The sequence below is a fragment of the Phoenix dactylifera genome, chromosome 1 (genome assembly GCF_009389715.1).
Source record: "Phoenix dactylifera cultivar Barhee BC4 chromosome 1, palm_55x_up_171113_PBpolish2nd_filt_p, whole genome shotgun sequence".
Taxonomy (NCBI): domain Eukaryota; kingdom Viridiplantae; phylum Streptophyta; class Magnoliopsida; order Arecales; family Arecaceae; genus Phoenix; species Phoenix dactylifera.
The window spans coordinates 40097229-40112963 of NC_052392.1; the positions used below are offsets into that span (position 1 = coordinate 40097229).

Consider the following 15735-nt stretch of genomic DNA (forward strand, 5'->3'; position numbering starts at 1 on the left):
ATAGATTGGAGAAGCTACTGCAGCCCAAAAACAGCGAGAGGGATCAGCGAGCAACAACAAAACTTGCCACTTAGTCAAAGCTCTCTATATGGTTTGAACGATGACAAAACTATAATTAAACTAGACGAGGGATATGAGAAGTAATAGAGATAGCTGTAATTACGGATTGTTTTTTATTTGTGATGATTATTCTCTTCGTTTTGGAAGGTCTACTATTTCCCTCCTAAAAGCCGAAAAATGGGGAGGGGAGGGAGAGGGGGGTTTCGTATTAGAAAGAAGAGAATGTCACCTGACCTCCAGCTGAAACGTCATGCTATGAACCGGTCCCGTCACCTGTCTACCGGAGCTTGTTCAAACTTGGTTCGTCCTTGAGACAAACTATAGGAGGTGCTAATAAGCCATGTACCCGGCTCCCTCCCACCACCAGCACTCTCGCTCCCTCTCGGTCGTTTCCTCTCTATCTACAAGAAAGATGAAATCCACTTAAAATATGAACCGGCATCTCCATCTATGGTCGGATCAAATTTGGATTTAGGGGCGTTCCCAGGTAAGGTTGGGTTAGGTAACAAAAGTTAGTGTAGAATTGGTTGTGAGATAAGGCGTAAGCAATAAAAATTAGTGTAAAATTGGGATCTCTATGGTCGGATCCGCAGCATTTGCTCACAACCTACAAAAATGTGCAGGCAATAAAATAGTGATGACATAGCATTCAACCAGAGCAGTATTCCAAATTGTATTCACCTGGAAATTGGGATGAAGACACAAAGGAATTAGATGCTATTTGCAGAAAAATCCTGTCAGTGTATCAGATTTTTTCAGCCAAACTCCAATCAAACAAGGCAACATGCAATTCTTCAGAAAAGAAGGTATACTTCTCCCCTCTATCCAATATTCACAGTTTACCTCATGCCCATGCAAAACAGCAAGAAAATCCAATATTCGCAGTTTACTTCATATGTCGATGCAAAACAGCAAGAAAATCCAATTAATGAGCATTTCTGAGATTTTCATCCAGTAAAAAATACAAGGATTTCAAACAGGTAAGGTCTGCTGTCAATCAAAACTAACAGAAGAATAACAGAAGAATGAGAAGTGTGGCTCAAAGTGGGGGTTTTGCAGGTTTTGGCTTCTTTGGCGATACCGGCTTCTTTCATGATCCTGGCTTCTGTTCGACCTCAGCAGTCCTTTTCTTGTCCCTTATTTCCCTCTTCTTCAATGCATTCATATGAGCTTTTAAGGACCGTTGCATAAGAAGTTTGGAATTTCTCGTGATCCTTCGCAGAGAGCTAGATCATGCATTTCAAAAAAGCAGAAACACATGCAATCAACCGTTACTTGAACATTTTTAAGATATACTTTTCCTGCATGCATTCCAATTTTTAACTATCTAAAAAAAAACTACTAATATTAAGACTATTCTACAAGTGAAACATTAATGAAAGACAACGGTTTTGAAAGAAAAAATTATAAAGACATGTCAAATAATTTCAGGGAAAAAAATGCTGACCTTCTGAACCCACTGCTTCTAACCTAAAGGTTCAAGGAGGTCAACAAAGTTATGTCCTGAAATCTAATGAGGCCAATGAAATTTATCCTCCAAGCCCACTATACTACTATACATCACCCTGATATCAAAACCAGACTGCAGTTAATGGTATTATGCTCCTGATGATGCAATTGCCAGATAGTCAACATGATGATGGCAGACTCCAAAATCACAACTGTAGCAACAATCAGCAAGCTATGTAACTGAAGAATTTTTTTCATAAAAAAGAAAAAAGAAACTTAGATGGGATCTTTCCTTTCAACTATAACTAATACACTTCTGGAACACAGTATGATGCACAAGAAGATCATGTATTGCTTCTCTAATCGGTCGGAACAGTCAAAATATCGTAGTATGTTTTCTTTCATGTCTTTCCAGTCTCCTATATTTGGAAATGAAAGATTTGATTTTCCTGACATGCCAAAATTCCTCAAATGCCTTGCAAAAGCCACCAGAGAGCCATGCTGTTCGGGTGTCCAATACAGGGGCAAAGCCTTTGCCAAATATCATCCTAGCAGAAGGTTCACCAAGTTTCACAGAAGCTCATGAAACAACTCAAGGCTGAGAAAGAGGTAAGTAACTTGGAAAGGGAGTATAATCAACATTTTACAACCAGATATCTCAAATCATGTGAGAATTATCTTTCTGCACTGACCTAAACAGGAAATTTTCATTTTCCTGGATATAAAAGATAAGAATAATAGTATCTTACATATAGAGCAGGAAACCTAAAAATCAATCTCCATATCCTTTATCCATCTTTTCAAAGAGAATAGTGGTCTCTATTATATAAAAAATCTGGGTGAGACAAACATGTTTTAGTTGATTGACCTAACAAAATAAACAAAAAAAAAAACATGGGTGTTTTCCTGTTTTGCCTTATTATATACAAGTTTGATTCAGTTTTCAGATGTATACAACTAGACTCCATCCATACATAACAGGAAAATATCTATAAAATACAACTTATAATTAGATAGGCACTCACAGTGACTAACCACAGTTCCAAGTCTTTAAAGATAGCTACTAAGTTTACATCATATATAAGGAACTAGACATTCAATATCTCATTAGATCAACCTAATGCTATAAACTAAACATGCATGTAAAAGATATACGATAGAAGTTTTTTGATCCAGTCTCCAACCTGATCCATGCCCAAATTTTATCTTTTGAATTGGCTAGCTCCCAAATAAAGAATTAATTAAACCATAGATTTGGTCAGATAAGTGTATAATAAAATTAAATCTGCTTGATCAAACCTCAATTGAGTTTCTTAGACATAGCAAATAATAGTCAAATAGTCATATTCATAATATGTATACGCCCTTATATGCTTGCTTTACTTCTAGACAACTTAAAAGTAACATGAATCATGCCAATAGAGACAAATCATGACATTTCGAATGTAAGGGCCAATCAAGACAAATCATGACACAATTTTTTAATTTTGCCTTTTATTCTTATTGCTAACAACTTTTGGTCCATCCTATCCCAATTTTGTATCATCCCATAAAAAATATAAATTAGGCCAATTTCAAGATTTAAACCCTTGATATCACCTTTTTTCCTTTGTTTGGGCAAGTGCTGGACATTATAAACACTTATGATTCTGAATTTCTCACTTAAAGCAAAAATACTCACACCTTAATTATAAAGTATTTGTGTATATTGACCTTGTCACTTAAGAACAGTCTCACATAAAAGTAAATTAACACAAAAACATCTTCCCATATATTATAAAGGTTTCCATTGGGCGAAAACTTAGCTTTCTTAAATTAAAAAAATAACCATACTTGAAAAGGCATCGGTGGTTACAATTGATGATGCAGTCTATACTCACAAGCAGGTTCGCTGAACTGGTACTGAGAGTCATACTGGACAACGACCGATTTGATACGGTACCAATATGTACCATACCGAACTGCGGCATACTAGAACCCGAACACGAGAGAGGGAGAGGGGGGAGGGGAAGAAGAAGAGGAAGGGAGAGAGGGAGGGAGAGAGAGAGGCTGAGGCCTCCCTTAAATGTGAAGAAACGACAACATGAGAAAAATAAGAGAGGAAGAATAGAAGAACAAGAAGCAACATAGCAACATTAATACAACACATCATCCGTGCTTTGTACATCTAAAAATGTCCCAAAAACCCCCACCCCCACTCAAAAAAGTACATAAGCATTCCACTTTAGACTAGCATACGACAGACAAATGGTTGTTGATATGGGAAATTCACTTAACAAAACAAATGAAGGGCATTTGATGGGGTTGGAATTCATGGGATCATGTGTTGGCATGAGGATAAATGGTCGAGGTGCCACATTGTTGACATGCTCATTCAAGAGACATGTGAACACCAACTGACCTTTATGACAATTATCATGTGCTTGTTTGGGATTTGAGCTACAAAACCTCATTTTCGATTCTTCAATGACTATGTTTTTGTTTTCGATGATCTCCCCTTCGTTACCTAAGTTCACTCCTTTTCTCCAACAAACTTAAGGTGTTCCTTTTCCATCCGCCCATCTCCCTCTCCCTTTCTTCCCTCTTCTGCAAGTCCAGCAAGTAAAATGGCTGTTCAGCCAGACCTTAGGAAACTAGACAACCCCTCCCTTGGTTTCAGCAGTGCTGACTATAAGGCCTGTCCAGCAATCAGTGGAAGCCTGAGCACCCCCTTGTCCCCTTCTCTATCTCTTTCTCCCTCTCCTGTCTCTCACAATCGCGTCTGCAGGGTCTTCCAAGCAGCAGGCCAGACCCTAGCCCAAGTGCTAATTCAATGTCCTTCTCTATCCCTAATCTGGTAGTGTTGCTCAGAAGGGCTTGCTATTGCACAGCCAGAGCCTAGCACAAATCCAAACCCACCCCTCTTTTTCTTTGTGGTTCTTTAGCAGCCATACATCTTTATGGAAAAAACTGATGCAATGATCTCTGATTACGATCATGCGATCTCCCTATGATGATCTTGTGCCATGATCTATGTTCATGACTTTGTGATCTCATTCAAAGACAAATATTGTTTAAGAATCTCAAATTTTTCCAATTGATCTGTTAATGTGTGAGTTTTCTGTAAAAGTTATATTCTTTTTTTATGGTAACAATCCATACTTGTTTGATTTTTTTTTTTAAATCTGAAAAGATATCTTTTCTTCAAAAATTCTGAAAATGATTGTCAATATAGTTTTGTGCTCTCATCTATGTTACAAGGTCTCAGGTTTATGCGTTGGCTGTAGGTGTGTGTCTAAGTGCCAATCATTTCAATACCTAAGCATTGGGTGCAGATACTTTAGGTTAAATATCCAGGTGATCATAAGTTCTCATTATTATAATCTAAAATTGTTATTATCTTGTAATACATTCATGTGACATGAAATTTTATGATATCTGTTCATTTTTGTCCATGCTTGTCAATGTGTGGGAACAATGTACTGTTCGCATGCTTTTGTTGTTCTTGTTATCTGATTTATGAAACTGATATGGTTTTTTCCATATAGGCTAATTTAAAATTCTACCTGTACAATGTATTCTCACAATATGATTTTGTTGTTCATACTTGTTCATGTTTGCATTTTTTAGGTTCATCTTGCTAGTTCATGTTATTTCTGTTATGCATAGAAGCCTTAATAGGTGTTTCCTAGAGACTATTTTGGTGGTTGTTATCGTGATATAATTTAATCTTGAAGGACAACATCTAAGATAGCTTTCCATAAGATACACAACCATTATACCTCATAGACGAATTTATCCAATCCCTTATTATGGAATGGCAGAATGTAGCAGCAAGCCGTTATGAATCATGCAGCCTGAGCAACATCGATACCATGGCTTTACATGGTTTGCACGCAATTCAAGGTTTGATTGGCCTTTACAACATATGAGTTCTCTCTTCTAGCAAATGAAGGTCACTTCATAATCAGAGTAGAGAATGATTTAACAAATAATTTAGGAAGTTAAAAGCCATGAAAATTCTAATATAGAAATATTACAAAGATCTCTTCCTTTTGTAGGCAAGGACTGGAAAGAATATACATCCAAGTTCCAGGCAGACAAAGACATGACGTTCCCATTAATTGTCAAGGGATCTGGTTTGTTTGTTCATATTATTGCATTGGTGTTGGGAACTAAATATGGTCTTAATATATTGTCTTCATATAATTTAAATGTACTTGGAGGCATCTAATTTTGTCAAGGAATCTTAATATATGGTCTCCTAGTCCTTCTTACATACCAGATTGTACTTACATCAGATTTAAATTAAACTTTCCACAAGACTTCCCACCACAGCCGATATCCTGATTTAAACTGTAATTTTGGAAATCCTTCCAAGACATTGTTCCTCCACATCACATTAAATCATCCTCCAAAACCACACACTTCCTGAAAATCATTAATTTGCTATAGAATAACCATCTAAAACTAGAAAAAGTGATGAGGGTGGTTGTTGATGAAATTTATTTGTACCGTTACAACAGTGATGTTGCGTGATTGGCAGAAAAGAGATTATGACATAATCACATTCTCTCAGGACTATAAATTTTTAAGAAACCAATCAATAGAAGCAAAAAAGATGGAAGTTATTATCAAGCATGAAAAATTAATAAAAGATAAAAGAATGGTCTGATCATAGAGAGCCTACATAAGTTGCTTTGTCCAATAAAATGACCATATAGAAGCAGATAAACAACAAAAACGAATATGTAAGCAAAAGCATCCCACAATCTGGTATCAGAAATTGTATTAAAAAAAGAGGTGAAAATATGACAAGAAAATTAATTAGCTGCAACCTACCGAAGTGGTGATGGTTTTTTTTGCCATCAGTAGCACGAATAAGGAATCTGTACTCCTTCAGTCTCCATTTTCTTATGCTTTCCCTTGCTTTTCATAAATGCTAATATATCAGACAAGCAAAAACTTAATAAGGGCCAAAATAAAAATATAAAACCCATCACAAATATATGAATGGGAAAAGAACACTCACAACACTTGAGGGTGACCCAGACAGAGCCCTTCTCTTTGCTCCGCTCATACATGCTTGTAAGCTCATTCAGAAATGGGTCTGGCTGCAGATGAACCTGAAACAGGAGAAAAAATTTAAAAAGAAAAACCAAAAAAGAATAGTGATGCATGTCTTGCAATCAGCAAGAAAAAGATGGGAAGAATAATAACCTAATAATCTTAAGCTAGTATCGGAGCCCTATTAGCATTATAAGATGATTAAACAAAAAGAAAACTTAGGAAGCGAAGTATCACATAGCATGTAACATCACCCCAAGACACACGAAAATATATAGACAAGTGAGCAATTTAAAGAAATCCATTTAGAGCAACACAAGAAGGGAAAGAGACCACAGATTTCTTGACAAATCGAAGACTGAAGAACATACCAAGTAAATGTTGGAATTTGTGTAAATAAAAAAGATTTGTAACCCCCAAATTTTTTAAAAAAGAGTTGTTATAATCTTTAAGTTTTTCAAATTCCATTTGGAAGTTTCAAAACTTCCCATTATCTTTCATTATGGCCTTAATGAGGCCATAAGTATTCAACCGTTATGGTTGGATGACAAAAGGCCTATAAAAGAGCCATTCCTTGTATCTAACAAAAAATACAATAAAAAATCCTTCTTCTTCCTCTCATTGTTTCTCTCTACCACCATTCTCTCTTTTACAATTTTCTATATTATTGGGCAACCGATATAGACTAGGTAATCTGCCTACTACAGACGTGCACTGTAGATTAGGCCCGCTGTGAGCCGTTTGGGTTGTATCTTGGAGCCGTCGCTGACCGCCAATACCTGCACGTGGGGAGGCAACAACGGTTTTAGGACAGTGCGTCTTTTGGCGTGCCTCTCACACCTCACAGGCCAGATATTTTCTTACCACTATTTTATTAATTGTTAGATTTTCTTTTATGTGATTTAAATATCTACAAAGCATCTTGGTAGATCAACATTCTAAAACCGTTGTTATATTGTTTCATCTATATGTTTATATATTCTGCAAGATGCATAGTTGAACACTGTTTTTGTTCATCTTTGATAGAAATCATTGTTGAATACACTTTAAATAATAATATATATATAGTTTAGCTTTAGATTCTCAATTTTAATATTAAACTGTTTAATTAAAAAAAAACAGTTTACTGCTTAATAAAAAAAAAACAGTTTACTGTTTAATTTAAAAAAAAAAAAAACAGTTTACTGTTTTACTGTTTTAATATAAAAAAAAGTTTACTGTTTTGATCAAGAAAACAGATTACTGTTTTAATTAAAAAAAACAGTTTATTGTTTCAATTAAAAAAAAACAGTTTACTGTTTTAATAAAAAAAACAGTTTACTGTTTTAACAAAAAACAGTTTACTGTTTAATCAAAAAAAAAAAAAACAGTTTACTGTTTTAATAAAAAAAAACAGTTTACTGTTTAATAAAAAAAAAAACAGTTTACTGTTTAATCAAAAAAAAACAGTTTACTGTTTAATCAAAGAAAACAATTTACTGTTAATAAAAAAAACAGTTTACTGTTTCAACAAAAAACAGTTTACTGTTTCAACAAAAAAACAGTTTACTGTTTAATTAAAAAAACAGTTTACTGTTTTAATAAAAAAATAGTTTACTGTTTAATAAAAAAAACAGTTTACTGTTTAATCAAAGGAAACAATTTACTGTTAAAAAAAAAAAAAAACAGTTTACTGTTTCAACAAAAAACAGTTTACTGTTTAATTAAAAAAAAAACAGTTTACTGTTTTAAATAAAAAAACAGTTTACTGTTTAATAGAAAAAAAAACAGTTTACTGTTTAATCAAAGAAAACAATTTACTGTTAAAAAAAACAGTTTATTGTTTTAATATAAAAAATAGTTTACTGTTTTTAATTAAGAAAATAGTTTACTGCTTTAAAAAAAAAAAAAACAGTTTACTATTTAATATATATAAAAAAAGTTTACTGTTCTGATTTAAAAAAAAAAAAATAGTTTTGGTGAAGATATAAGTATTAAATCTAATTGGTGACATTAGGGTTGTTTTCCTTTACAATTATTAGTAAAGTTATTGTTACATAGTATATTATTAAGAGATACTCTTAGGAACATCTTGTTTAAATTTATTCATTAGTGACATTATTGTTATTATTTTTCCTCACAGTTGAATACTCCACTGCCCTTTTTAAACTTTAAAAACTTAGAGTTTAAAATTTAGAATGGCAAATATGGAAGAAGCTAATAGTATTAAGCCTGAAAAATTTAGTGGACAAAATTTTTGTAGGTGGCAAAGACAACTTAAATATTGGTTGACTGTGTTAGGACTTGTATCTGCAATAGAGGAACCACGGTCTAATCAAGAGTTACCTTCACAAATGACTAATGAGCAAGTAGAGTACCACTGCTATAATAGAATACTTAGTGCTTTGTCTGACCACCTTTATGATGTGTATCATGCCACTACCTCAAGTGCAAAAGAACTTTGGGATGCTTTAGAGGCTGAATATGGGATGATAGATGCTGGCATTGATCGGTTTACTGTCTCAAATTTTAATAGTTATAAAATGGTAGACAATAAACTAGTGGGAGATCAAATTCATGAGTATCAAGAACTTCTGAGAGGAGTTGAGAAAAAGGGAACTAAATTTAGTGAAGATTTTAAAGTCTCATGTCTTATAGATAAGTTGCCATCATCTTGGAATGATTTTGCTAGGACCCTTAGGCATAAACAAGGAGAGTTAACCTTAACCCAAGTCATAAACTCTCTTAGAGTTGAGGAAAAACATAGAGCCAATACTAAGAAAGAGGATGAAAAGACTCCTAAGGTGAACCTAGTTGAAAATAATACTAAGAATTTTTACAAGAGAAATAATTTCCAACATAGGGGTAAGAACTTCAAGAAAAATAATAGGTTCCACAATCGTTCTAACCAAAACCAAAACTTCCAATACCGTAATAATAATAATAATAAAACATTCAAGGGCAAAGGAAGTGAGAAAAGGCTATGCTTTGTTTGTGGGAGAACTAATCACATGGCGAAAGATTGCTTCTTCAAGAAGACTGAGGAGTATAAGCCGAAGCCCAAGTCAAATCACTATCAAAGAGATCCAAAGGCTCAAGTCTATATGTTGATGGATCAAGAGAATTCAGCTGAGCCATCCTTTAGGTATAACTTTAGTTCTTCTTCTATTAATTTTACTTATGGAAATAAAGATTGGTGGTTAGATTCTGGAGCTAATGTACATATTTGTTTTGATCATGGTTATTTTAAAACTTATCAGAAATCAAGTGGAGGAAGTGTAACATTAGGTAATGACTCTGTTGCACGTGTGCTTGGAGTTGGAGACATAGATTTGAAGATGACATCTGGAAAGATCTTAACTTTGAAAGGAGTGCGACATGTTCCAGAAATCAGAAGAAATTTAGTTAGTGGGTCATCCTTAGTCCAACAAGGATACAAGGTTGTTATGGAATCCAATAAAGTTGTAATTTCAAAAAATAATGTATTTGTTGGGAAAGGATTTATTAGTGAGGGGTTGTTTAAATTAAATGTACTTTCAGAAGTTAAAGTTATCTCTTCAAGTGTTTTCAATGTTGAATCTTCTAATGTATGGCATGAACGATTGGGACATGTACACTTAAAGAAAATTAAAAGAATGATGGATCTAGACTTAGTCCCTAAGTCCAATCTAAACTTCAAACATAAATGTGAAGTGTGTGTACAAGCCAAACAACCTAAAAGGCCTTATAAGTCTGTAGAAAGAAACACTCAACTCTTAGAGCTCATACATAGTGATGTATGTGATTCGAACAGACCACCTACTAGAGCAGGAAATAAGTATTTTGTGACTTTTATAGACGATTGTTCGAAATTTTGCTATGTGTACTTAATAAAAACTAAAGATGAGGTGTTTAATAAATTCAAGATTTATAAGACCGAAGTAGAGAATCAATTAGAAAGAAAGATTAAGAAACTCAGATCCGACAGAGGAGGTGAGTATACCCTTACTAATTTTAGCATCTTCTGTGAGGAATATGGAATAGTACATGAAATAACTCCGCCATACTCTCCTCAATCTAATGGAGTAGCTGAAAGAAAGAATAGAACTTTAATGGATATGGTTAATGCGATGTTGATAAGTTCTGGGCTACCTGAGAATTTGTGGGGAGAAGCAATTCTTACTGCATGTTTCATATTGAATAGAGTAACTGTGAAAGATAATGATAAGACCCCTTACGAAATTTGGAAGAAAAGAACACCTAATCTTAAAATCTTGAAAGTGTGGGGGTGTTTAGCTAAAGTAGCAATCCCTGAGCCTAAGCGAAAGGAAATAGGGCCTAAAACTATAGATGCTGTCTTTATAGGGTATGCTCAAAATAGTAGTGCCAATAGATTCTTAGTTATAAACTCTGAGATTAGTGAAATTTCAAATAACACAGTTATAGAATCTAGAGATGCTACCTATTTTGAAGATATATTTCCTTATAAAAATAAAATTTCACACCAAGTAATAGATAAATCATCTACTAATGATAAACCTTCCACTAGTACAAGTGCATCTAAGGAACCAGAAACACAATTAGAGTTAAGAAGGAGTAAAAGGTCTAGAATAGAGAAAAATTTTGGAGACGAATTTTATACCTTTTTAACAGAAGGAGATCCTACTACCTATAAGGAAGCTATGTCTTCTTTAGATGCTCCATTTTGGAAGGAAGCTATACAAAGTGAGATAGAGTCTATTATTCAAAATAACACTTGGGAGTTAACTAATTTACCTCCTGGAAACAAAGCTATTGGGTGTAAATGGGTGTTCAAGAAGAAGTTAAAACCTGATGGAACCATAGACAAGTACAAAGCTAGACTAGTAGCTAAAGGTTTTACACAAAAAGAAGGAATAGATTACTTTGATACATATTCACCTGTATCCAGGATAACTACGATTAGAATTTTAGTTGCTTTAGCATCAGTGCATAATCTAGTGATTCATCAAATGGATGTTAAGACTGCCTTTCTAAATGGAGACATAAATGAAGAGATATATATGGAGCAACCTGAAGGTATTGTAGTTAAAGGTCAAGAACATAAGGTCTGTAAGTTAGTTAAATCCTTGTATGGTTTAAAACAAGCTCCTAAGCAATGGCATGAGAAGTTTGATAAGGTGATCTTAGAATATGACTTTAAGATTAATGAATATGATAAATGTGTGTACTACAAAGAGAGTAATGGAGAACATGTGATCTTATGTCTTTATGTTGATGATATATTAATATTTGGGACAAATTTGGAGATAGTAAATGATGTTAAGTCTTATCTTTCTAGAAAGTTTGACATGAAGGATTTAGGAGAAGCCTATGTAATTTTAGGAATGAAGTTGGAAAGAACACCTAATGGAATTACTCTTAATCAAACCAGTACAATAGAAAAGATGTTAAAAAAGTTTAATTATTTTGATTGCAAATCTATATCAACACCATATGATCTAAATGTGCATTTGAAGAAAAATAATGGTGAACCAGTATCTCAACTGAAGTACTCACAAATGATTGGATCATTGTTATACATAGCAAATAAAACTAGGCCTGATATAGCATATGCTGTTGGGAGACTTAGTAGATATACTCATAATCCTAACAAAGATCATTGGATTGCTTTAGAGAGAGTCTTTAAATATCTTAGAGGAACCATGGAATACTCATTGTGTTATAAGGGATTTCCGAATGTAGTTGAAGGGTATAGTGATGCGAATTGGATAACAGACAATATGGATGTAAAGTCCACTTCAGGGTATGTATTTCTTTTGGGTGGAGCAGCAATATCTTGGGGATCTAAGAAACAAACTATTATCTCTCGGAGTACTATGGAGTCAGAACTTATAGCTTTAGATACAACTTGCTCTGAGGCTGAGTGGATTAAGAACTTGATGCTTGACATGCCTTTAGTCAATAAACCCATGCCTGCCATTTTCATACATTGTGATAGTAAGGCAGTAATAGAGTTAGTAAGGCAGGCACATACTAATAAGAAAATGAATAGACATTTGCAAGTGAGGTACAAATCAGTTAAAAGCCTATTGAATAAGAATATTGTATCTTTGGAATTTGTAAAGTCTGAGAAAAATATAGCTGATCAGCTAACCAAAGCTCTTTCTAAGAAAGCTGTCATTGATTTGTCGAGGGGGATGGGCTTAAGCCCATAAGGGAGTCACCTAGGGAGGTAACCCAACCTTTATGATTGGAGATCCCATGAAGAAGGTTCAATGGGTAGAAACAATCCATATTGCGTGACTCATTTCAGCACTACTTTTAAGGAGAGAGTCTCCTGCTCATCCCTATGGCAATAGTGCTTTGATATGTGACGTTAGGAAGGGTGTTACCCTGAATGAGCCCGAGGCAGGCATACTCCTGCAGGATACAGGTCACATGTATTCTTGGAGGACTCACCTAAATGAGAGTTGTCGTGAGGCCGCGACCGTGAGAATTGGGCTGTTCTCTAATAACTCTCATGAGAATCAAGATTCAGCGCATGGCCATAAATAGCGCTAACCCGCACCAAGTCTATATCAATACTATGTATGTGGCATGTTAAAATCTGGTCCAAAGGGTCTAGTTCAAGACTTAGTTCACTATGATCCTTCAGGTTAGAACTGTCAACACTAAGTGTAGGTTCAAGTCCGGAAGACACCTGCACCCATTGCATAGTATAAAGCTGCCCAAATTTCTCTCTATATATATGTATATGATTTTATAAAGTTTTGAAACTTGTGGGGGACTGTTGGAATTTGTGTAAATAAAAAAGATTTGTAACCCCCAAATTTTTTAAAAAAGAGTTGTTATAATCTTTAAGTTTTTCAAATTCCATTTGGAAGTTTCAAAACTTCCCATTATCTTTCATTATGGCCTTAATGAGGCCATAAGTATTCAACCGTTATGGTTGGATGACAAAAGGCCTATAAAAGAGCCATTCCTTGTATCTAACAAAAAATACAATAAAAAATCCTTCTTCTTCCTCTCATTGTTTCTCTCTACCACCATTCTCTCTTTTACAATTTTCTATATTATTGGGCAACCGATATAGACTAGGTAATCTGCCTACTACAGACGTGCACTGTAGATTAGGCCCGCTGTGAGCCGTTTGGGTTGTATCTTGGAGCCGTCGCTGACCGCCAATACCTGCACGTGGGGAGGCAACAACGGTTTTAGGACAGTGCGTCTTTTGGCGTGCCTCTCACACCTCACAGGCCAGATATTTTCTTACCACTATTTTATTAATTGTTAGATTTTTTTTTATGTGATTTAAATATCTACAAAGCATCTTGGTAGATCAACAGTAAAAGTGTTATATAATACTGTTGAAAAGATAATTGGAAAAAAAGAAAAATAAAGACTCCTCCATACATCAGCTGTTCACAAATAAACAACGAACTGCCAAAGAATTATTTCTAACTTTGATGAAGTTAACTAAAACTCACAAACATTCATGCTTCCTGCCAATTAAAAAAGAGAAAACATGGGGACAAGAAAAGGCAAAGAACACGTAGAAAAGGATTTATAAAAACCAAACAAGACTATGAGGTTGAGAGAATAAACCCCAACACCACAATGAGGTTTAGGTCCGTAGAGAAACTTAAGAGAATCCTACTTGCATTACAGTAATTAATTACGACGAGTAATCAAGAAAGCATAGTACCGTCTCGAATCAAGATGGTACAGCGCAAGAATAACAAAAAGAAAGGAAAAAAGGTCGACAGATATACAAAAGAACTCTAAATCCCCACAGATTATATCAAACGCAAATAGAAACAAAGAACAAAGATCGACAGAACCACAGAAGAATTCCAAAATCAGACACAGGCAGATCGGATCAAGAACACTACAAAGAACGAGAAATCGAGGATTCTTGGACGAATTTGGTAAAAATCGAGGTTAAATGCATCGTACAAGAAGAAGAGAATCTCACCATATCAAAGGACTTCGATCCAGGATCGGTCGCTCGAACGGAGGAGGAGGAGGAGAGGAAGACAAAATCGCTCTCCGTCGCATCAGGCGTTCTTTCTGAGCCCTTGCAGGGACTCGGAAGCTTTTAAAGAAGTCTCGCAGTATGCTGTCTCGCGGAACGCGCGGAGGTCTGTATCACCTGGCGTCCTATTCGGAGATATATGATTCATCCGTTAATATGGACCGTACAAGTCTGCCGATGATTAACGTGCGATTTTCCCCGAGGTCCCGGAAATAACTTCCTGTGGAAGTCTGCAGTTTTCGAAGTTTATTTTGGCGCGAGCGTGCTCAAAAAAGAAATGAGTGATTGAAGCTCGGTATGCAGCCAAAATGATCATGAACAGCTGCAACATTAGAAGTTCACTCGTGTGGCACTCTCAATCACCCCATCCAACCCTGAAGCAGAGAGGACATGAACTCTTCTTCCTTGTGATCAAATATATAATTTTCGTTAGTGGATTTATTTTTTTTGCTGGTTTTCTTGATCGAACCTAAGAAACCTAATTCATGAACCAAATCAAAGTACCGATTCAGGTTTCAACATCGAGTCAGGTAAACTCATTGACAATAGATGAGTTACTTTGTATGAAGATAGAATTTAAGAAACATTCTTCTATACATGGCATAATTCTAAAAGAACACATATAGTCATCATAGCTAAGGTAGTACATGTATTTTCTCCTACACCTAGAACACTTATAATTCTATAATATTGTTCATATTTGCACATAATATTTTCATTCTTATTGTCGACCAGATAAATTTATTTATTCTAAGCGTAATACAAGCCAGTAGAATTGATACATAACATTAATCTCCTAATCAATTATGGTTGTATAAGCTAACATTGATTGTTTGATATCTTTGAGTACTATGATTGATTAAATATTTTCTTGACCGAAGTATTTTCATGATTATTAATGGATTCTTCAAAATCTATGCCTAGTATTATTGGTTCAATGCAAATCTTTGCTAATATAGATGGCTTTTATAACGTATTATTCTATAATATGAACAAAAGAATGTTGTAGACACCATAAAAAATTATTAAAAAAAGCTACCACCAGCAACTAAGCATATAGTTCTTAAGGAAAAGCAAAATACTAAAACCCTTTTCTTGCTAGATGTTTTTTTTACTCCCTAATAGGTCCTCCTTGTTTACTCCTAGCAAGCACTTTTTTTTATGTTCATCTAGTATCTTCAATATCACATAAAACTATTTGCAGA

At 34.7% G+C, this 15735-nt stretch overlaps 1 protein-coding gene across 1 annotated transcript; it reads right to left on the bottom strand.

The window, feature by feature from the left end:
• Positions 1 to 927: 927 nt before the first annotated feature.
• LOC103706028 (signal recognition particle 14 kDa protein) lies at positions 928 to 14566 on the bottom strand. The gene is given in 7 exon segments (XM_008789967.4): positions 928 to 1237; positions 1239 to 1286; positions 6331 to 6351; positions 6353 to 6383; positions 6385 to 6430; positions 6521 to 6614; positions 14471 to 14566. Coding segments are annotated over 7 exon segments (330 nt in total). The 5' UTR covers positions 14474 to 14566; the 3' UTR covers positions 928 to 1150.
• Between the last annotated feature and the right edge of the window lie 1169 nt (positions 14567 to 15735).